At 38.6% G+C, this 24,436-nt stretch overlaps 1 protein-coding gene across 13 annotated transcripts in view; it reads right to left on the minus strand.

The window, feature by feature from the left end:
• kcnc3a (potassium voltage-gated channel, Shaw-related subfamily, member 3a) overlaps positions 1-24,436 on the minus strand; it is an 83,243-nt gene that overhangs the window by 16,045 nt on the left and 42,762 nt on the right. For 7 of the 13 annotated variants that reach the window (XM_051099546.1, XM_051099524.1, XM_051099506.1 and 4 more), the window contains exons 3-4: positions 17,080-18,064; positions 11,086-11,292 (exon numbers count right to left, since the gene is read on the minus strand). In XM_051099546.1, coding sequence (XP_050955503.1) covers positions 11,086-11,292; positions 17,080-18,064 — 1,192 coding nt within the window. Of the gene's footprint in view, positions 1-6,923; positions 6,945-9,638; positions 9,753-11,085; positions 11,293-17,079; positions 18,065-24,436 lie in introns of all 13 variants that reach the window. The other 6 variants (XM_051099472.1, XM_051099463.1, XM_051099454.1 and 3 more) reach the window with 3 other exon arrangements.

Here is a 24,436-nt window from a genome sequence, read left to right on the forward strand (position 1 = left end):
AACAATGTCCTTACTACCTTCCTGGGCCTTAAATGTGGTAGTTGCGTCGCTGTCTATGCAGGGTCAGAAAGCTCTCGGATTTCATCAAAAATATCTTACAGGTTTGGAACAACATGAGGGTGAGTAATTAATGACATAATTTTCATTTTTGGGTAAATCATCCCTTTAAGAAATGAGCTTTCATGGTCATGGAAGAGCAAAAGTCTAATAATACCTACATTTTGCAATTTTCTGTATTTACTAACAGTACAATGATTCCAGCATAATCATTGACCTGTCGATTAATCTCGTTTTTACCATCACACGCACAATAGCACAACTCACACTCACCAGCCTCACGCATGCAACACTGAAGGGCTTTGGTGAGAGGTTATGTATGAAGAATTACAACAGTGTTGTGGACTGCTGTAATTCAAATCTTCAGCTTGATAGACTCTGTGCTTCTGCAATTTGTTATGATAAAGAAGTGGCTAGATTCAGTTTGCTAGGCTTTGTAAAAATGATTAAAGAGTGAGAAGTTCTCTCAATGCATGAAATGCAGAGTCTTAACATTATAGCTTCACTGCTTAGCACAGTTTATGTGTCTAACAATCATGCCAACAAGCCCATATAGATTATATCCGTATGGGCAAGCCCTTGACTTGACATAGATGAAAGTCCCTCTCTGCTGCATTTACGTACCTCATGTCAAACTTTAGTGACACTACGAGGACTGTATGAGTGGCCTGGGGGTGGGATGGAAGGTGACTGTTAGTATGTGGCACAAATATTAACCGCAGAATTTTTAAGAAATTGAGTAACAATAAAATAACATTTTGAATATACTGTGTTGAACAATTTAATCAAATTTTGGTCTATGTGCATGTTAAAGAAGTTCTTTTTCACTTGCACGACAAAGGTCAAGTGTGAAAAATCTGAGCCTTCAAAGAAGACACCAATGGTTTTTAGTTGTGGGAAATTCATTTTTAACATAACTACATTATGATGTGAATTATAGCATTATAGCAGTACAGTCTATAATGCAGTTACAATAGAGTGTCGGAGTTCATACACGGTATATTTTGATCTTTGGGACTCTGTCCGGGTTAATATTTGCAATATCCACCGGAGGATATTTGTTCTTCCTTTAAACACAAACACTGGTTGTCACATACATCACATCTGCATGTATGATTTAGACACAGAATAACACGAAGACACGGCACAACACGACACAAGAGGACACAGAACAACACGAAATGACAGTATACAAACATTACACAACACAGACACAAACTGTAAGAAAAGATGATCACAAAAAGAATAAAGGAGAGCAGGAATATGTAATGTATGTAATGACTGCAGTGAGAAGAGAGGGGACAGTTTACATTCAGAAATTAGCACCTGCATATACAGTACAAGGATGGACAGAAATATCAACTGATGACATTTAACAAGGTCAAAGATAAACAATTAATTCCAATGTGCACATAGAGAAGTTCACAGTAAGGGTGTTGTATATCCCACTAGGTGGAATTACATTCATAATAAAATATTTAATTAAACAAGAAAATAAGAAAGAAATATAAGAGTACGGATGCTGACATTTCATCTAAGACAGTAGAGGACACAGTGAAACATCAAATGTTGAAATAATATTCACAGATTCACATTCAGATCATGTATGATAGTGTCATACATGCAATACACCGTCACTGATGGTGAAAAAGTCAAGCCCATTCATACACAATACATTCCATTTGATTTGAAAGACAATGAAACATTGTTTCTCAAACATATACTTGATTGTTTCTCAATAATATTCAAAAATCTACCAAAAAACGGAACATGAATTACCAAAAAACGATTTTATTCTCTACTTTACAGGCCTTTTTTCTTCTTCACTTGAACTAGACATGTTCAGGCCTCAGTCATACTGAAGTTAAATGCAGTGGATCTGCAGATCTCTGCATTTATGTGCATTACTTGATGGATAATTTACTATCACTTGAAAAATGTATAATTTTTTAATACAATTAATAATAAATAATGCTGAGACAGCGATTGAATCCAGCAGTCTGGCCCACCAAAAACTAAATAATGCAAAACATCACTATAGTATTTTAGTACGTCTTTACACTGAAAACATAGAAGTATTAAAAAAATATTTTATTTACGGCCTATAGGAGAGATGTGTTATAAAAAAAACCCTCATCATCAGGTGAGGCCCCTCCCCCTCACTCTCTGTCCCTCGAGGGGCAGTGACCTGAACAAAATGAAAGCATTGACCCCTCTGGAAGCATTATCGGCCAGGCCAGCAACCTCTCAGCCATATCTCGCCGCTCAATTTTTACTGCACTGCAGTCAAATTCTCACACCGATGCAACCTGGAGCTCTGACAGTTGGCTGCAACGTTTGTGGGAACTGCTGAATGACTAGAAAATAGCATGAAAGAGCAGTTGCAATCAGCAGTTGTGCCAATTTGGTTGTTGGGAATCATTCTGGACTGCCATACAGTGGACATATTGACTCATTTATAATATAATCTAACTATTTTTAGCAGCATAGAATGCATATATATATATATATATATATATATATATATATATTTTTGTATATATGTATAGAGAGAGAAAGAGAGAGAGAGAGAGAGAGAGAGAGAGAATCCAGTAAAGGTTTTGTGGCAACTTTAGAAATGATTTGAAGGACATAAGGCGCTGTTTATACACATAGCGATACATGATATGGTGAAATTGATAATGAATAGGTCTAGCTTATCAAGAGCCCTGGAGAGAGAAGCCTCAGGTTCTCTGGTTACAGCAGAGACTCAGAAGTGAGGTTAAATGGGAGTACAGGGGAAAATCAATCAGTCTGCAGAGGGAGAGAAATGGGAGGGAGAGAAAGAGAGAGAGAAAGAGGGGTGTGACTGCAGCCCTGCAGTGCAGTACTATTTCTACGCTTTAAGACAATGGCTGTAGAGGAAGATGACCACAATGCCCTCAGTCAGTGTGCTGTGGCCAGCATCCAGACTGCAGCTCTTACACATTTAGCCTCACCACCAGAGTCAGTCAATGGCAGGGCCCAAGGGTATGTGTCAAAGCTCTCAGTGTACTCAAAATATAAAATACAAAAACCCCAGCACATCAAAAGAGCACTTTAGACTTAATAAATGATTAATAAAAGGGCGCCAAAGAAGAAACAAAAAAAGAACAGGGGCACAACAGCGATAAAATAATCATAGTAATCACCTAAGTGCATCTTGGGAGTAAGTGGACGCCTGAATGTTAAGGTTGTAACGTTAACCGATTTGGCAGGTTTTAGGAGATCAAATGTCATTTCTTAGCTTGAACCATCTTTAACCCCTTCATTTTGTATTTTGTCATGTTTCGCTTAATCCCAGAATGCTCTCTTCCACTGTTTCCTTGGCAACAGTGAGCAGGAAGGAGTGAGAGGGCAGAAGGTAGAAACAGAAAGAGGCAGAAGTTCGAGTGGGGAGAAGAAAAAAGAATACATGCTGTGTGATTTAGGAGAGCGAGGGAATATAAAGGGATAGTTCACCCATAAATTAAAGTTTTGTCATTTACTCACATTCCTATGCCGTTTTTTCACCATTTTATTTTAGCAGTATGTCCAAGCTGCTCTTTTCCATATAATGAAAGCTGTCAAGGCGGGATATTCAATAAATACTTTTTTTACTGGATGCAAAATCTACTTTTACATAGTGTTTGCATAAATTTGTCTTAGCAGTGTGTGGACACAACCGCATTACAATGATAAAATTAATTTACTGCTTTTCTTTTAACACCAAACAACTTAGTCTCAATTATCAAGCCGTTGTGATTTTCTGAGCAGTATGACCTCATATTGCTCAGGCTCCGCCCACGACCGCTGACGGACTGTCCCATATTAGCATATTTCTGCCCTCAGCCAGTTATATGCTGTCCGCCATTTTTTCCGTGCTCAAGCAGCTGTAGCAACAAAGTCAACAACATTGTAGATGGAAGTAAAAGTGGACATAAGAGTCTAAACGTAAGAGATGAGTAGTAGCTCATTATCATTTAAAGAGACATGCACTGAAATGGGTCGCTGTGAACAGAGCTGTTTTTGACAAAGTAAAAAGGGTGTTGTTTTACACGACCATTGAGGAATTTTAACCAAAGTATGTTGCAGAGATTTCATGAAAACCTTAAAGAATCATATCAACTTGTGGAAAATGGGCATCTGATGTCCCCGTTGAAATATAGAGCACTCAGGTTGGAATACACTACATGAGTCAACGCTAGGTGCCAAAAGTTAAAAAATAATGTAGTGTATGACAGACACAATTTTTATTAGCTACAATCAGAAGATATTAAACTTGTTTGATATTTAGAGACAATTTTAGAAAACATATTGTTTTAATTTGTCATACGACTCCTAGCAACTGAGAAACGCAGATCAACACCGACAGACAACCGACTGCAGTAGCCTACGTCACTTCTCAGATATTAAAGCCGCCTTTCCACTGCACACGACATTCGGACATGACTGTCGCATTTCTCCCCCTAGTGGCAGCCACACAGAACTTTCGTGCAGCAGGCATTACCTCGGCATATTCACCTTGGTAAAATTAATGATTTGAATGAATATAATCAATGTATTAATGTATCGTCACAAAACAAATGACCCCCAAAATAAAAACATAGTAGGTTGCATGGGGCTAATCAACGTAAATAATGAATTAATAATTATAAAATAATTATTTCTGCCATAATTATTTTAAAGCAACATTTTACAGAAATAGTGTTTAAAGAATAATGTTAATGTGAATAAAAAACTGGTCATTCTAACCTTACGCTCATAGTTTTTAATAAAATATATCACATCTGGTCGTGCAGTCGCAGAAGTTCAAATATTTTAACTCTGGCATTTTCTGCCCTCAAGATTTTTGAAAACGCTGCAGGCCCCGTTATAGTTTGAAAACTCCGGGGTTGCATTTTAGTGTAAACGGACCAAAACTGAGACTTTTGAAAACGATGGCGTGTCTGCCCACATTCGCTCTGTGTATCACTGATGCCCAGCTAAACAAAAACATCATGCTCATTTGTTGTGTTTCTTTTTGGCGGCTCATTTAAGAAATGTAACCATTAAACTGCAAATTAAAAAAAGGAAATCACAATATTTTCATGCCCCAAGAATAGCAGTCAATTTTATTACGGAAATTGAATTTTCCGAAATGCAGTGAAAACGCCAATGTAGACGAGGATCGTTTTCATTTTAAAACATCATTTTAAAACAAAAACGCACTAGTGTAAACAGGGCCTAAAAGACCTGACAAACGAAGATTAAACAAGTTAAACTGATAAAAACAAGCACCGACCAACAGCAATAGACATCGGTTAACACACTGATCCAACAAAACCAAATAACCACGTATTGTAGTGTATTCCAGCCTTTAGTAATATGGATAGCACTTTCATATTTTTATGCTGCTTTTCTGGTCCTTACTTTAATCACAAACTGTACGGAAGACAGCAGCTTAGACATTCTGATAAACATCTTCTTTTGTGTTCCACTGTAGAAAGTCAGTCACACCGGTTTAGATTGAAATAACAGTGAGTAAATGAAATGCCATTTTGGGTTGAACTATTTTAAAACATCTATACCAACAGACCACACTGAGAAGGAACAGCACATATACAAACTGAAACAAACCCCTCAGATATGCGTTCATACAACATAAAAATATATACAGGTCAATATTATGGAATCTATAAAGAAATTTTTTTTTAAAACATCCAAAAGAAAAACTTTTGACCTTTCCTGACCCGTGCTCTTTTGCATTTGTCAACATAATTGACAGTGTACTTAAAGAGGCTCTGTGACCACAGTGTGAAAACGAAAAAAGGTAACAGAGAGAAAGGACAAAGCAAAAAACAGTCATTTACCCCTGATTTGGGTCTTACTGCATGAAAACTTTGCAGTGTTGATTTTTAACTATTGCATCACAGCCCTTACAGTGTCCGGTTACCATGGCAACAGCCCAGGTATGTCATTACAGCCCTACAAGAACTTACCTGTGTCTGTGGGTATCAGTATATGTGTTTGCTGAGCTTTTTAGTGTCTGTGTTGTTGTTTTTTTTACCTCACCTTAAATTCACTCTATACATGTCCGTGCATCTCTTTCAAGTCTACAAGACACATTTGTCTCTGCTCACCTGATGTTTAGTGTATATGTGAGGCAGAATTGTGTCCCTGATCAGATAGACTACAGGACTGTAGCACACATCCTAACAGCGTCAGAGCAGTGTTTCAGCACAGCCCTATCCAGCATTTGTTCTCTATTCATGGCTAGAATATTGGAGTTCACAGTGTTTGGTCCATATAATGAAGGGTTTTCATCTGCTGGCTGTGATGAAACACTGGTCAGTGGACCCCAGAGTGGAGGGCAGTTCCAGGAGAGAGAAGAAACCAGCTTTATTCAAAAAATAAAACAGAAAATGCAAATAAAACACAACCCTTCTCAGTGACCGTTCACCTAAACCCCTAAAGCATTAAAGGCATCCTCTTTTGAGCCCTTTCTGGTGGTAAATATAGTGTGGGATGGCAATTATACAGCCCTACAAAGGCAAAACAAAATAACTACGCCAGCAATGGAATTGGAGAAATCGGCTTCACTGATGTGATACTCTTTTTTTTTTTTACTAGTTGAGCCAAACCTTTTAGTTACAGGTGAATGACGCAATGTGTAGTTTCTGTGTTTTGCCTTTGAACGGCTGTATAGTGAGGACTGAAACTCTTTACAAAGACCTGAGGGGCACTCTACCGAGGTGAAAGGTCACCGCGAGGGAGGAGAAGGAGGAGGAAGAAGTCACAGCAACACCGAATGGATTACAGTGCACACACACGACAACACACGAACAAGGGAAGACAGTGTAACAGTGTAGCAACAAGAGCTGACATACAAACGCATGACACGACACAACCTGAGGAAGGAGATAACACAACAACAGCTCGTCAGACAGGCGCACCTCAAAAACACACATCAGAAAATACAACATCCCCAAACACACACACACAGACACACAAATTAAGCACAAATTAACACATTGTCATTTCATCATATGTGTGGGTGTGTGAACGTGAGCGTGTGTTGAAGAAAATACAGTACAACATCCCCCAAACACACAAACACAAATTAAGCTGACATCACACAATCTTTGTCACATAAGAATTAAGACATTCAACACATTTTCATTTCATCATATGTGTAGGTGTGTGAACATGAGTGTTTGTTGAACTATACTGGCCTGAGGGGTCAGTTGTGTACAGTCCTTAATGTCTGGTGCTCGGTTCAGTCAAGAGAAAAGAGTGTGAAAGATGTATAAATAGAATGGAGAGGAAAAGAGAAAAGAAATGAAGGAAATAATCAGAGGGGAATACAATTAGAATGACAAAAGTTTACGTTTGAGGGTAAAATGAGAGAAAGAGAGTGAGAAAGGTAGAGGTGAGGGAGCTAGTGCTATATGACATCACTCATATACTGTAATGCTTAGTCTATGAGATATATGTAGATAGAGGAGGTTTCAAGCTAGTCCAAGCAAACATTTACTCACATTTGAGTCAGAGATACTGATTTTAGTCTGCTGTGAATCAGGGTCAAAAATTATGGCTTAGGGGCAAAAATCCTACCAAAAGTTATAGAAATGCCCCATTGTGAATGTTCTATGTAAATGTAATATGTTTTATAATGTTGTATAATATGTACATCTTGGGTTAAGCATTAAAAAATACATGTCAATTAGGGCTGCACAATAAATCGCATACCATATCCATGCGGATCTTGTCAGTAAAGCCGTTTCTGTAATTCAGTGGTAAATCACTATCACGTGCGTGCTTTTTAGATGGTGCAACGTTTACTACACAGAGCCATAGTTCATTGACGCAAAACCTCGCAGACGATATCATCAATATTATACAACGATATTATCAAACTGCGCTGTGACAATGAAATTGCTTGCGTAGCTTCTCAGTGAACTACAGCTCTGTGTAGTAAATGCTGCTACATCTGAAAGCATGTGAAAATAGCATTATGGAAATGCTCTGGCTGCACCTGTGTTCTTTAATGTGCACACTGTCATTAAATCACACTGAACTTTTCCCTCCCATTGGTGCTTTTATGGAATTGACTTATCGGTAAGCCCCTCCCCTCAAACACAGATGGCCAATGGCAGTTGAGTATCGGTTGCACGTGATCAGAACTCGGACATCTTTAGGTTTCAGCGCCATAGAGAAACAGTGGAAGATCTGAAGCTTTCATCGGGTTTGATGGTGTTTATGCTACAAAAATGGAAAAACGATGAGCCTGGAGTACTTGTAATACTGATTCCAGGTATCCTGACAAGATAATTAAATTTATTTTATTCCATTTCCTAAACACAACCAAACCAGAGCAAAATGTCCCTAAGCATTTAACCCCAATCACAACAGAGATGAAAATGTTCAATTTCTGTTTGTTTGTCCAAGTGAGCGACAGTAACTAAGGGGGCGGGGCTTACCGACAGGTCAATTGCGCTCTAACGCTATTTTGCCCCGTTTAATAAATCTAGCCCTAAAATGCTCTTATTAAAGGCTAAAATTTTAAAAATTATTCTGGAGGCAAATTGAAAAAATGACATTGCCCATTAATGCAAAAGTGAATTTCTGACACTGTCATGACTGATCTTCACGTGTGAATTTAGTCTATGCAGATATTAAATACTTAAAGTCTGTGTAAAGCAATGTTAAATATGTTCTGAGTTCGTCACACCACTTGTGTTATTAACCACGCAGCCAAATTTGAATGATAAAAATAAATGCCAAGCTATCAAAATCTTTAAAAAACATAAGCAGTCTTCTCTGCTCTGAAACACTGGGGGCGTGTCCACTGTTGGCACTGAAACCACGCCCACTTGCAGAAAAGCTGCTGCCTCTCTCAAACTGTCAAATAGAAATACATTTAAATCACGAGACTGAGCTGTTTTACAAATTATCGCCACCAGGTAATATGCATTTACGTGATGAAGGCATAGCTAGTTAGCAAACTGTAGACTGTAGTAACTAACGGTAATGACAGTAACTCGTGATTGAGTGGGTGAACCACTAATGCTAATGTGCTCTAGTTATTATAGTGTTAGTGGAGGGCCCATGCTAAGCGGCTCCAGTGTGTCATCGAGACATGATTTCAGCCCGCCAAAAAAATCCTGAACACAAAAATGGTTCAAAAAAACTCCAAAATTCAGCCCTTCATATTTCAGTCTTTGTAACGTGCTTTCAGCAATACATCTCTAACATTTAACATGTGTTTAAAAACACATTGCCTTTACACAGACTTTAAGTTAGATCAGTGTGTAAAATGTCAAACACAGAGACAGAACACATAGAAGACGGTATCCCTCTTGATTTAAAGGCATATTGGACCTGTCAATGATAAGACATACTGCAAGTTTATTTATAAAGTCACGTACTTTAGTACTGTATGTGGCTACTTATGTTTGTGTTTCATATCTATGGTTGCTCAAAAGCATGAATGTGCTAAATATATTCTAAATATACGAAACAGCAGTGTGCCATATGGAGTTAACTCAATATCGACCTCTATGCATTCAACTAATTTCTACACTGCATTATTTGAGTGTTACCTCTGATTCATTATGGTTTGATCCAAGAAGAGGCAGAATTGGCATTGAGGTCCTGCTGTAGCAGTGGCCCTTCCGGCTTGAACCACTCCTCTCCTGGGTTGGCGCCTGCAGCTTCTAGTGTGTTTGTGGGTGAGGGAGGTTGTAGGATTTGGTTGTGTAGAGGGGCGTATTTGGAATACATGGAGGTTGGTGGAAAAGTGCAGGAGTAGGAAGTTATAGTATAGAAGGAAAGGCAGTAGATGTCAATCATGCCATAGCAAAACGAGAATAGATACAAGAGGATGTGACACGAAGTGATTGAGGTGAGGAAGATAAAGAGAAATAAAGGGCAAGATGAGGGGATGGATGGAGGGAAAGAGACACGGGCAGAGACAAGCCAGGGTGGGAGGCCAGGAAGAGAAAGAGAATGAAGTAATAAATCAATGAATGAGAGCAAGAAAGAGCAAATGCAAGCCTGATAGATAGACAGTGAATAGATAGATAGATAGATAGATAGATAGATAGATAGATAGATAGATAGATAGAGATAGATAGATAAAACTAGACAGAGAGACAGATAACTGATTTTTGTGCTATTCATAATTCAGTAAGGAATTTCAATTCAATTCCTGAATTTTTACTGAATCTACATTTAGAAAACCTGTAGAAAACAGGAATCAGAATTGCAAAAAGGAAGTAGAATTAATTAATTAAAATGTTTTAAAAGCCTTGACATTTCATATATTTCAAAATATGCAATAAATTAAGCAAGATGGAGGAACACTTCTCCCAGAATGCATTATCTGTATTAAACTCTTCTTCCTGTCATTCCAATTTAAATTTCAATTTAACTTCCTCTGGGATGTGGCCAATTAAATTCAAACTCTTGAACTGAAGGAGAGCCAATTTTTTAATTCAGAATTTTGCACAAGCCAGACAGATATATCGACAGACAGACAGATAGATGGACAGACAGAAAGAGCATCTGAAGAGCTTGTTGGCCAGACGCAGTGAATTTGTTTGATAATTGTTAATAATTTAACTCGGGCTAGGATTATTTTCACTGAAAAGTCCTGATTTTATCAAAGATTAAACACATTTAACAAAGATATGAACTGAATTATTACTGCGTGTGTGGTAGGAGCTTTGCTAATGATGAGCGGCCTTCAGAATGATTGATGTGGTGAATTATGAGGAGAAATGCAAGAGGAGAAGGCGGGGAGCTATGCTGTCAGTATGGATGCGGGAGAATCTGTTTTAATGCGTATACCTCTGATGTACTCTGTGTGAATCAGTGCATGTATATTTATGTATTTAAAAAAAATATATTGCTACAATGTATGTGTCTTTACCCTAATATACAATAATAAGCATTTGAACATACAACTTACCTTTCCTGAGTCTGTTCTTTGTGATGTACACTAAAAATATGAGTATAATAATGTGTTTGTTTGTGGGTGCTGCATACCTTTCCTGACATTGCTGTCTGTGGTGCGGAACTCTCCGGTACTGAGAAGGAAGCAGGCCCTATCGTGGGGGTAACGTTCACGCCCCGTGCATGTCCCCAACCCACCGGTGGCCGGACTCCTGTCATCTGGCCCCAGCACCTGATCTATGGTGGGACAGTCCTCATTAGCCAGAGCTGCATTTGCAGCATCTCCATTCTGCTTTGAGTCTGTTTTGAAAGAAAGAAAGAAAGAAAGAAAGAAAGAAAATTGCTATATGCAGTACTGCATGCATGTGATATTAGAGACAGTCATAGTAACATGAAAAGCCAGGGACGAGGGAAGAAAAAAGTCGGGATGAAAAGGGATGGAAAAAAGGGGCAAAAATAGAGATGCGCTACAAAAAGAGCAGCATCACTTGATTAAAATGGTGCAGGGAAACTCAGAACATCACACACACAAACACACAAAATACACAACATGAATGAGTGTGTCTGAAAGAGTGAGATGCGCGCACACTCAAACAAAGAAGCTGCAGGGGCACTTGTTCTTATAGCTTCCGACACAGCTGTCAAATCTAATCTGATGTGAGTTACCGCTCAACAATTTACTGAAATAAGCCAGGGGCAAAGCCTGCTAAAGACATGGAGAAAGATAGAAAGGAAAAAAGAGGATGGGAAGGCAAGGGAGAAGATGACAGAGACCCATTATGCAATTGGACCCCATCGGAGGAAATTCAAAATATTTATCAGTGAAGCGATGGGAATATGATGAACACGTTTACAAAGGGTGATGAATGGATGACACAAAAGTCTATAGCAAAGGTCATGGCATAAGGTTCACTACAAAAGATATAACTCGCTTTCCTGACAGCCATTAAATGACAATCATTGAAGAGATAATAAAAATACTTATAATACGAAATAATAAAAAACAATTATTCACCCTAGTTTCTTTAAAAATCCACATGGATTTATTTTATCCGTGGAACACTGAAGGAGAAACCTAGCACAATGTTCAAGCTGCTCTTTTCATTCAGCAGAAGTAAATGGAAACCATGGCTGGATTTTGATTTTCTGGCATTTATTTTAACTGTATAAAATGGAGCAGCTCAGAAAAAAAATCTCCTTGTGTTTTCCACTGACAAAATGTCATATGGGATTAGGGGCTTTCGCACCGGAGGAACCTTTTCATAGTTCCTAGAACTACTGGCAGAGGTTTGTGCTGTTTTGGCATGTTCGCACCGCAGGAACTAGGGACGTATATAGTTCTAGGAATTCTGCTTGATGGAGCTATATGAGCTCCTACTTTAGAGTAGGATCTAATGCTGCATTCCAGACAATTTGAAATTAGGATTTTTCCCATCTCCTACTTGGAACAACACCTGGAACACCGCTTGAAGTCAGATATATGATGTGTGAACTCGGGACAGATCGATCTACCACGTCATTTAACGTCACTGCATCCAACAGGTATAGTGTGGTGCTAACTTATGTCAAATTTAAAAACATTAGAGATTAAGTGTATAAAATAGAAAACGAAAGGCAGCTTTTTGCTATATTTTCTTCTGTTTTTGCCATAATTTACAGACATATGTTAACGTGACATGGAACTCACTGAAGTTGGAAATGGGACATTTCATCTCGGATGTTCCCTCTTCCGACCTTGTCTGGAGCGTGGCATAAAACAGTTCTACAGAGGGTTTGCACTTATGTCATGATTTGGTCAGGTATCTGGATGCACGGCCATACTGGCGATACTCTGATGTAAACAACAGCATAGATTGGACGGTTAATGTACTACTGAATATGTTTTTTTGTTAATTTATGCTATCTAAACCATGGTAAAAAAAATGCATGAAAGCTGCTAAATGATATAGAGAAGGGCTTAGTAAGCAGGAATGAGTGCAATATTTTGACAAAATAAAGTTAATGGTACAAGCAATACTAATTAAGATATTAGCCCAATATTCTTGCACTGGAAATCCTGTTTTAGTATGGGCAAACAAATGCCTTTTGTTCTTCAGTTTTTTGCACTCTTCTCCATGATTTGTTATAACCTTTGGCAGTCTATAGTACTCCAAATGTTTTTCTTGGTCCGACTGATTAGTACAGCCCAAAACATGACAATAATTGGACATTTTCAGCAGCAATAATCAGCAAAATATGAGAGTTTCATTTGGTTCAGTAGCATTGTTTACATTCACTGTTGCTAATATGACCGACTGATGACGCGTTGTGAAAACACTAACCTTTTTAGGTTACCTGTGAAGTGTATGCTGATTGGCCAAATGCATACGAAACACCGGCTACCCGTATGTGTAAACATATTTACTCTACGAACATAGAAAACAGCAATAATAACGGCATTTAGCTACCTGTTGTCTGCAGCATTTTGTTCTTTTCTCAGCCTAGATGATATGTACATGATATGTAAATTGTCAGATTTCATTTTAATCGCGTAAATTGTGCGTTTACATTCTGTCTCCGTTATCACGAAACCATTAACACACAACAAAAACAGCTCCGATCACGGGGTCCTCCGTTCACTGTTTGTTGACGTTTGTAAATACAGCTAATAAAGACGTGCTGCCGGTGCGAATGCAACATGGAAAACGGTCCAAGGGGGAACTTGATTGGTTCTGTAGGAACCACCATAAAACTACAGTACGCAGTGCGAAAGCGCCTTTTGATATTTTGGGTGAACCTTTAAAAAAAACTTAAGCATAAAATCCCCTTACAGAATCAGAGCACCTCTCACGCATGCCAAAAAACCCAACACACTCGCACATGGGGACGGGTGACAAACAAATGACTATAAGTTTTAAACTTTTAGTTTTACACAACTTAACAGTACACATGATGGATGTGATGCTAGTGTTGTAGGTGTCAAGGGCACGTGGGATTTGAAGCTACAGGAGGGCACATGTGCTAAAGCGTTTCATCACAGCAAGCTCTCAGGATGTTTCTGCTCCCTTTTATTTCCTTGGGAACTTCCAGCTGTGAGAACTCCATGTAAGAGCAAAACAAAAAGGAGGAGCCAAAAACTACAGCTGTCATCCACTTAAGCATCTGCTTTTTCCAAAAATGTTTCTTTTTGGTAAAAACAATCCTAAATCATCCTATTTATAAGGATGCACTGTCATCCGTCATAATTTGTTACTTTGTTGTTGAAATCAGCTAAAAAAGGTGGCTGTAAGTGGAGTGCTGTTGATTTGAAACCTTTTGCTTGTACTATAGATCAAATACAGCATATGCTAATCTGAGGGGCCATGACTAATCTGCCTCGTGTTAATCTTAGCATGGGGTGTGAATATATCTGTGTTCTGCACAGTAATGACAGACGGAGCTCTCTCGCCTGCATGAACTCACTTGCTCAACCTGACTGACACCTTCACATGCAAAAAAAGCAGAAAAAGACGTTCAAAAAGATTTTGATCTTGTTTTAATGTAAGTCATCCTTACTCCAGGAACAACTTTACTTGAGAAGCAAAATTATGACTAATACCAGTTGTTTAATACTGATTAGGAAAATGTGTTTCTGCAGTGAGCGTTCGCATAAGCTGCTCTCACAAATAGTACTGTAAGCTCCATGTCAATCATCTACCAAAAGCTGTTTGCTAGATTCAGGATCATATTCCCTTCTCTTCTGATTGGGTGAGATGTTTTCTGCTAGTCTACAAAACTGATTGGAATGCATGAAGCATAATCCTGCTGTAATTTAAATAACATTCCTGTTCTCTGTCAAACTTGGCCATGACAGCATAGTTTTGCATATTACTACTCTCAAATACTTGTGTGTGTGTGCAGACATTCTACAAGATTATATAAAAGACCCAGTTTAGGCGATGACAGTTCATTATAAAGAGCTATAAGTGATGACCACAGGCATTTGAACTCAACTTTCTTGATGGATGAAATGGAGCTAGTTGACATCACACACAAAAATACACTCACTTTAAGTGTTGTGCCTCAGTAGCATTTTTTTGTTCGTAATATAGCACTTAAAGGAGAAGTTCACTTCTAGAACAAAAATTTACAGATCATTTACTCACCCCTTGTCATCCAAGATGTTCATGTCTTTCTTTCTACAGTCGATAAGAAATTATGTTTCTTGAGGAAAACATCTCAGGAATTATCTCCATATAGTGGACTTCAATGGTGCCCCCAAGTTTGAACTTCGAAAATGTAGTTTAAATGCAGCTTCAAACGACTCTAAACGATCCTAGACAAGGACGAAGGGTCTTATCTAGTCATTTCCAAAACAAATTGACAATTTATATACTTTTTAACCTCAAGCGCTCATCTTGTCTCGTCTCTGTGATGCGCATGCGTAGTCTGTGTAATCCAGGTCAATACAGTTAGGGTATGTCAAAAAACTCCCGTCTTGTTTTCTTCAACTTTAAAATTGTCCTACATCAATATCTTACCTTTTTTTTGGTAAAGGGCATTTGATTTTCTTTGCATGTTCACTTTGTAAACACTGGCTCGGTTCTTTTGCAGCGATGTAGGATGATTTTGAAGTTAGGGAAGAAAACGAAATAGGAGTTTTTTGACATACCCTAACTGTCTTGAACTGGAAAAAACAGAGTTCACTCAGAAGTAGACAAGACGAACGTTTGAGGTTAAAAAGTATATAAATTGTCATTTTGTTTTTCTATGTTTCACTAGAAAAGACCCTTCCTTCTTGGGTGGGATCGTTTAGCACCATTTGAAGCTGTATTGTAACTGCATTTTGGAAGTTCAAACTTTGGGGCACCACTGAAGTCCACTAAACGGAGAATATTCTTGAAATGTTTTCCTCAAGAAATATAATTATTTTACGACTGAAGAAAGAAAGACATGAACATCTTGGATGACAAGAGAATGATGCATTATCTGTAAATTTTTGTTCTGGAAGTAAACTTCTGCTTTAATTGCTTTAAAGAGTTAGTCCACCCAAAAATGAAAACTCATCCTCATGTCGTTCCAAACCCTTTCTGACCCTGCATAGACAGCAACACAACTGACATGTGCAAGGTCCAGAAAGGTAGTAAGGACATCGTTAAGGTAGTCCATCAGTAGTGACATCAGTGAACCGCAATTTTAGGAAGCTATGAGAATATTTTGTATGAGTAAGGAAAACAAAAATAACGACTTTATTTAACAATTTTTTCTCTTTCGTGTCAGTCTTCGATGCGCATTCACAAGAGTACCGCAACACATGCGTGTGATGCTCCTGATGCAGGAGCTGGCCTTCTGACGTAGAACATCCATCTCTCAAAATTCTGTATATTTCTGTTTAAGTAAGGCTGGGCAAAAAAAAATTACATGTCGAAATCTTCAGACATGCTTACAAAGACATTGTGGTACTCTCCTGAACGTGTGTCGAAGACTGACACGGAAGAGAAGAAATTGTTAAATAAAGTCATTATTTTTGTATTCGTTGTGCACAAAAAGTATTCTCGTAGCGTCATAACATTACGGTTGTCACATGGACTATTTTAACAATGTCCTTACTACCTTTCTGGGCCTTGAACGTGTCAGTTGCGTTGCTGTCTACGCAGGATCAGAAAGCTCTCGGATTTCATCAGAAATATATTAATTTGTGTTCTGAAGATGAACGAAGGTCTTACAGGTTTGGACGAGATGAAGGTGAGTAATTAATGACAGAATTTTCATTTTTGGGTGAAATATCCCTTTAAGGTGCGGTCACATTAGTGAAATGTAAGCAAAATTTTGCAGGCAAGAAGGTAAATTATCACTTACAATGTAGAAAGCACAGCTCACACAGTAGTAGCTTTCAATCTGCATGGTGAAGTTAAGTGACCAACTTAAAAACTAACAAAGCAAAATCCTTCATGCGAACATCTCAATCATGAGGATTCCCATTGGAATGACTCGATTTCACCTGCTAAATTTCACAGAGCAATGGTAAACGTGACCACACCTTTATTCTTGGAAATGTAACCTATTAGTGCAAAGATAGGTCACACACACAAAACATGTAAACACATGGGTACACTCGCACACACACACCTGCTCTGTTAATCTCTATGATTTCCTCCTGTGCAAGAGGACAGTCTCCTGCCATGCTTCCAGAGACCACCATACTGCCCAGCACATTACCCATGATCCTGTGCGGCGAGGCAGTGGCCATGGCCAGGGCGTCTGGCTTGCAGTAGTTGGGCGATCCAGGCTGCGGAGCCCGCGGGATGTGCTTGTTCTTCTTCTTGGGCAGCTTCTGCTTGGCCATGGCCAGAGAGTAGTACATGCCGAAGTTGTTTACAATGACGGGCACAGGCATGGCGATGGTCAGCACGCCCGCCAGGGCGCACAGGGCGCCCACTAACATACCAGACCATGTCTCTGGATACATGTCACCATAGCCCAGCGTGGTCATGGTGACCACAGCCCACCAGAAGCCGATGGGGATGTTTTTGAAGGTCGTGTGGGCGCTTGCCGTGGGGTCGTCCGGGTCGGCGCCGATGCGCTCGGCGTAGTAGATCATGGTGGCGAAGATGAGCACCCCGAGAGCGAGGAAAATGATGAGGAGCAAGAATTCATTGGTGCTGGCACGCAGCGTGTGACCCAGCACCCTCAGCCCCACGAAATGGCGCGTAAGCTTGAAGATTCGCAGGATTCGGACGAATCGCACCACGCGCAAAAAGCCCAGCACGTCTTTGGCCGCTTTCGAGGAGAGGCCGCTCAGCGCCACCTCCAGGTAAAAGGGCAGGATGGCTACAAAGTCGATGATGTTCAGCGTGCTCTTGAAGAACTCGGCCTTGTCCGGGCAGAAGATGACACGGGCAAACACCTCGATGGTGAACCAGATGACGCATACGCCCTCCACGTAGGTCAGCCAGCTGTCAGTCACTACCTCATACATAATCTCCTCCCGCGTGACGTTCCCCACCGTCACGTTCTCTGTCTTATTGTAGATGGTGTTGAAGGCCTCGTGTGTCTCCAAGCAAAATGTTGAGATGGAGATGAGGATGAACAGGAGCGAGCCGAACGCCACATACTGAAAACAGAGAGAGGAAGACACAGAGAGAGACAGAAAGACACAAAGAGAGATGAGAAGATGAGCACATTAATATTATACAGTGGAATCAGTGACATCACTACTGGAATAAAAAACTGTCACAGTGCTTACAGCTCAAGTGTGTCATTTCTGTGGCAGAACTGCAAAAATAATGACAGTCTGATCTAAAACATCATCAACATCATCACTTTTTTATCCTGTCTTCAACAAGGACTCTTGTTTGATACCAAATCAAAGTTGCGTCCCAATGTACTATACACTTCGTATTTTTGGAAGGTTATTTTCTTATCCAGCATCAAAGTCTGATAACCCTTCCCCTTTTGCTAAGGAAAGCGGCGACAGTAAAGTGCATGAAACCATTCCACACTATGTTTTTTTTTTTTTTTTTGTAAATATATGCACCATCCAGGTATTTGAAGTGCACTTCTTCTTGTCAAATCTTTACTGTAAACACACTACTCACACTATCAAATGGCATAGAATATAGTGCATAAAGTGTGTAATTGGGACGTACCTTACTTTTTGTAAAAAACAAAATAAACATGTTACAAGCTAAAGCAAACCTGGAGAAGCTGAAATTCCAGCAAACGTTTCATTCGTCCTCTCACATTAAAAGGGGAGCACAATAAAAAATGTGCTGCGTAAATATGTTTAAACTGCTCTTTTGTGAATCAACATGGCTGGCAACTGTTAATGCACAATCACAGTTTTAGATCAACTAACTGTAATACTGTATAAAATTTCAATTTGAAATAAAAGCATAAATATAAGTTACGCATTGCCGGTTTCAGAGCGAAACGCAAAACATTCTTTTGCCGGCAACCCACCAAAATAAAAGCTTGGCAATTTTAGGTTTGAAAATGTTTAAAACTTCTATATAAATACAAAAGTACAAAAATAAAAAACACGAAAATGTAAATATTAGCATTGTATTTTTTATATGTACTATAAAATAATTGTATTTTTATTTAATGCCCATTTTATCTGAAAATATAATAGTACACTTTATTAATTATTTTGCTTATTATTTTATTTAAAAAAAGTGCAATAATACTATTATTACTATTTTATATATTATTTTTTTATAGTCACACTATGTGCAGGTGCTCTCATGAGAACCAGACCGAAAAACGTATGTGCACCCCTGCAAATTAAAATGTACTATGCAAAATGTAACTGTAATAATAATACTTATTTTAATGGCTTTATAATTTAAGTATCATAATCTATGTGAATGCATCAATATGATGCAATGTGTTATTATAGGCCAGACTTAAAATGCAATTTATACAATATGTAACAGGGTCCCTGCTTAGTCTATCAATACATCAAAGGGTCCTTGGCTTTAAAAGCATTGAAAACCCCTTTTCTATAGATTTTCTGAATCAAATGGCATGCAAGGCTTCCCTTTCCGTGCTTAATAAGCTGTTGGCATCGGGTACACAAGCACATGGAAAGACCCTTGAAAATAAAAGTCTACATCACAGAATAAGCACTTTAACATTCAGAGGCAATGCAGTTTAGACTACTGCAGAGGTCCTTCTCAATCAAAAGGAGATGTGCTACAGATAGAGGGCGCCAAATACTACATAAAAAAAAGCAAAAGTGCTCTGAGAATAGTGGGAATGGTGTGAATGCAGCAGCCTCATTGACACGCTGCACTGAGGAAACACCACAGAGGGAGAAGATGGGGTAAAGCTGACTTTGTGAGTAAGACGAGGAGAATGGATGATGCGGGCAGAAAAAAATAAGAAGAGATGGCATGTACACAAAGACCTGCAATGGAAGGGGGAAAAAGGAGAGAAAAAAGGAATGTATATTTAGAAACAGAAAAAAATCTGAGAGTATAAGCAAATGGAAGGGGGAGAAAAGAGGAAGGGAGGGGCCAGAGAATTATAGCAGTGTGCGCTATGCGTGGTCACCATTCTGAAAACAGAGATGTCATGTTGGCTCTCCTGCAGATAGATGTGCATTGATTGGCTAGTGCACGTCTCTTGTTAAAGCCCACAGCCTCTTCGCCTATCACCTGCAATCAATATAATCTGTTTATCTCAGTCCACCTCAGTGCCAGCATCCATACTATGATTTTTTTATGTAGCCCGTCATTACAGCCATTCATTTGGAAGTGTAGGTGTGTGTGTGTGAAACACTGCTGCTGCTGCTGCTGTTCCCCCTCTGCAGTGCTCACATTATTCTCCCCACTCCCCGCTCCTCAGTGTTCCCCCTCCTCTCCGTCAGTCCACACTTGCCCCTCCTCCCTTTACTGGGGTAAACCATTTCTTTTGCAGAGGAATATCTGTCCACCTCCTTTCCTGCCTCCAATCTTCTGGCTCCTCTGCGCTGACAGTCCACCTACCCAGTTATCATTTTTTGGTCTCTGTGGCTTTTCTGCAAGTTGCCCAGATGTCCCACACATTTCATAATGACAAGGCAGACATTTACACTACAAAAATCATTTTCATAATCAGGTATTTTTTAACTCCTTTTAACTATCTAAATGCATTTACATGAGAAGCAAAAAGTTTGACATACTCCACCTTTTTTGAGTAAATTTTGAGTAAATTTTTTCACTAAATTTTGTTAGATTTCTGCTTCAAAATAAAAAAAAAATCTCTGAAAAGAAGACTTGCTATCTTCATCCCTGTTTTATTTGTTAAAGGTTTGATGAAACAGAAGCATGACAGATGTTTTTCTTCTGTATTGTGATGTTCATCTGAGTAAAATCAATTGATCCTTTGCAGAGAGTTTGATTGACAGGCGATCTGACAAATCATGACTCTGAATCTAACATTTTTGTCCAACAAACAAACCAGACAGGACAGTAGATTAACACTGGTGGCTTTGAACTCAAAAATTATTGTGTTTTGAGTCTTGCCGTGGTTGAAACAAAATGCCTTTTGATGTTCATTCATGTTTATTTTGTGCTATAATAACTAGTAAAGAGTAAGAGACGATTGGTTCATGTGCCGCTTCAACTGAGGTGCTACAGAGATCTGTCAAAACACATAAAACCACAAAATGGTATTTATTGTTTGAATTTCTTACAAAATGACAAAATCTGAAAGCTGAGACTTTGTTTCATACCTAAAGTAGCCTGTCTGTTTTTTTTCTTTGCTCTGCAATGTCTTTTTTGATGATGTGTGGCGTGAGGGCGGCATGGCTTGTCAGACATAGCAACAGGGATGAAAAGTGGTGGGTCTTTGCGAAGGGTCAATTATGGGAAAAGAAAAAAAAATAGGGCGGAGACTTTGTTTCATCAGTTGTTTACTGGATTTTGATATGCGGCTGTTGTGCTCAAATAAATTAAATATTACATTTTGATGAAACATTACAAAGTCAAAAAAAAAATACATGGATGATTTGTTCACAAAAAGATCTATAACATGCATTTACAAAAGAGATGACTGAAACAGATGAATTTTCATTTCATGTCAACTTTATAAATGCATCTTATTTTAAAGATGTCTGTATTTAAAAAAAGATTAAAACATACTGATTGCACTGCTGGGTAAAAATGCTGGGTAAAATACAACCCAGCACTGGTTGAAATATGGTCAAACTCAGTGACCGGGTTGTTTTGGATCAGTGGTTGGGTTAAATGTTTAACCCAAACCTTCTGGGTAGTTTTATTTAACTCAACTATTGTTTATAAATTATGATATGGATGTTTTAAAATGAACCCAAAATAGGTTGTAAATTAATGCTGCGTTATTTTTTTTAACCCAAATGGTGGGTTCAGCCCATTGGGTCATTTTATTGGGTTGTTTTTAGTATTTTTACCCAGGTGCTGGGTCATTTTAATTTTTTCTACCCAACCACTGGGTTAAGCCTGTCTCTGACGAAACAACCCAGCTGCTGATTTAGAATCAGAGCGTGGGCTTTTTGCATCCTGTACAGGAGAGAGCTGTTCTCATCGTTGCCGATTTGGTGCAATTCTTCAGTGAAATAAAGGTTTGTATACATTATATTTAATTTCTAAAGTTTTTACTGTACTGTAGGTTAAATTATTTTACGCAAAACGCAACATACAAGGACGAGATCAGTCACAGTCAGCTGTGACAGCAGCAGCGGTCAATTCGCATGATGGAAATGCCTTTTGCCTTGCATAAAATAAATAGATTTTATTCGTTATAGTATTGAGTTTAATTTAATTTGATGTTAAAATATGTTCTCTAATGTCAGCACTGTTTGTTTATGGGCAGGTTTTGAAGTCAGTCACGGCATCTTTCAGCTAGGTCTGAATTTTGCATTTAACCTGTTGAACAGCAGCCCTTCACCGGCTCGAATTTCAGCGACATACAGACGAGAATTAGCGCTATTTCTGTAAAAAGCGATTACAGAGAATGGTTGAACACACTAAAATTAAAATGTTACTTTTAAATGTTACTTTTTTAAACAAAAAAAGAAATTAAATGTGTGTAATATTGTAAACTATGCTGTATTCACCCAAATAAATTCAATTTATCTTGTATTTTGTCCATGTGTTCTTGCTTAATAATAGATGTTCATCTTTTGATTATTGCTGTCCTCTAGTAATTCCGTATGTGTTTTAAATAAGTTCCAGCCCATTTTAAACCAACAATATTATATATTGTTTTAAACATTTAAAATAATTGACTTAAATAAAACAACCCAGCATGTTTGGCAAAAAACATTTATCCCACTAGCTAAGTCAAAGTAACCCAGCATGTGTTCTATATGTCCAATATGTACCCAGTGCTGGGTTGCCAAATAACCCAAGTTGTGTTGTTTTTAACCCAGCATTTTTTAGAGTGTAGAGGCATCAGCAGTAATCAAAAGGTGAACATTTATTATTTAAAAAATGGTTTATTATTTACTTATTATTTATTCAACTTATTAATAAATGTTAATAATAATAAGCAACAGCTGAGTTAAATAAAACTACCCAGAAGTTAAATATTTAACCCAACCGCTGGGTTTATCCATATTTCACCCAGCGCTGGGTTGTATTTAACCCAGCATTTTTTTGAGTGTATGAAAGGTGCACAGACATACTACTTTCAGTACCTATAAAAAACACAATAACTCATGAAGAAAACAGATAAAGACACAAACGCACTTACTTAACCATTTGAATTAAGACACCTAAAAAAACAGTTTTAAGGACATCTCTCAAATAGCTGCAGTCAGGTCAATCCTCCCATGACGAACAAGAAGCAGTCAAATGAAGGACTGAGGCATCCTGGGAGAATTAACTAATTCCCCAACCCGATTAGCATGAACTAATTTAACGAACCCATCTTGTCGTGCCCTCAAAATCCTGATGAGGGACCCGTTTGTGTGTCAAGCAGACACGCTACCACGCACGCTGTCACCACTACTCCACACGTTCTGCTCCAGATACAAGGCAGCTCCAATCTCTCAACCCTCGGATCACAACAGGGATGTATTGGTGGTAAAAATAAGATATCTTTTGAATTTGACAAGAAATCAGTTTTATGTAATATTCTGCAGAGGAAAGTGGGAAAATGTCGGTAATATTAATTGCAGCAGTGCACAGTACAGCATACCATAGACAAGATCATCAATTAAAATCAATATAAAGCTATATTTTTCCAAAACCTGAATTCAGTATCTGACAGTCTTCAAGCCAACTGGTTAAGCTACTCTAAACTTTGGCAGACACTCAACATACATCACCAAAGTGACTAAAACTGACCAACTCTTCGTAAATGAGTAACTTTCAGATCGCTTTCACATTGCAGAGTGCTATATGAGTGAACGCCCCTTCATTCTTGAAGGAGACAAAACCTCAGCGCTTATGCAAGAACAGAATTGGGGTTTTCTTGTATCGCTGCAGTCTGGCTCCACGGTTGTGGAACGAAGTCTAAGAGCATCACTGTTTAAAGATTTAGAGGATGAATAAGGACTCTAGCAGGAGAGACTCTCCTGGAATGAAGTAACTCTTCACCATAATGCCTTAATGCCACTCCTGGGAGTGTGGACAAGCTCCTAATGGCTGTTTGCTGCCCACAGTTCTGCTCTTGTTCCTGTATTCCATTACAAGATACTCTGATGCTATAGGCATGTTTGTAGCCATCATGACCAGCTTTTTCTGTAAGAAAGGTTGCGTGAAATATGACCTCTTGAGACGGCGCCTGCTGATTCAATGCTGTCAAACTTTCGACACAATATCATAACCATAGAAGAATGAGAATGGATTTTCCACATTGGAATGAGTGTACAGTATAATCGTGACTTTTCCTAGCACACCAAATCAAGACGATCATATAGGTTTAACAGCGAATTTTATATTCTTGTGGGCGTCACATCTTTACGACCGTGAGTGTAAATGTTCACATTCTCTGAAAGAAATTTATAGATGGAACA

Source organism: Labeo rohita, chromosome 3 (genome assembly GCF_022985175.1).
Source record: "Labeo rohita strain BAU-BD-2019 chromosome 3, IGBB_LRoh.1.0, whole genome shotgun sequence".
NCBI classification, from domain to species: domain Eukaryota; kingdom Metazoa; phylum Chordata; class Actinopteri; order Cypriniformes; family Cyprinidae; genus Labeo; species Labeo rohita.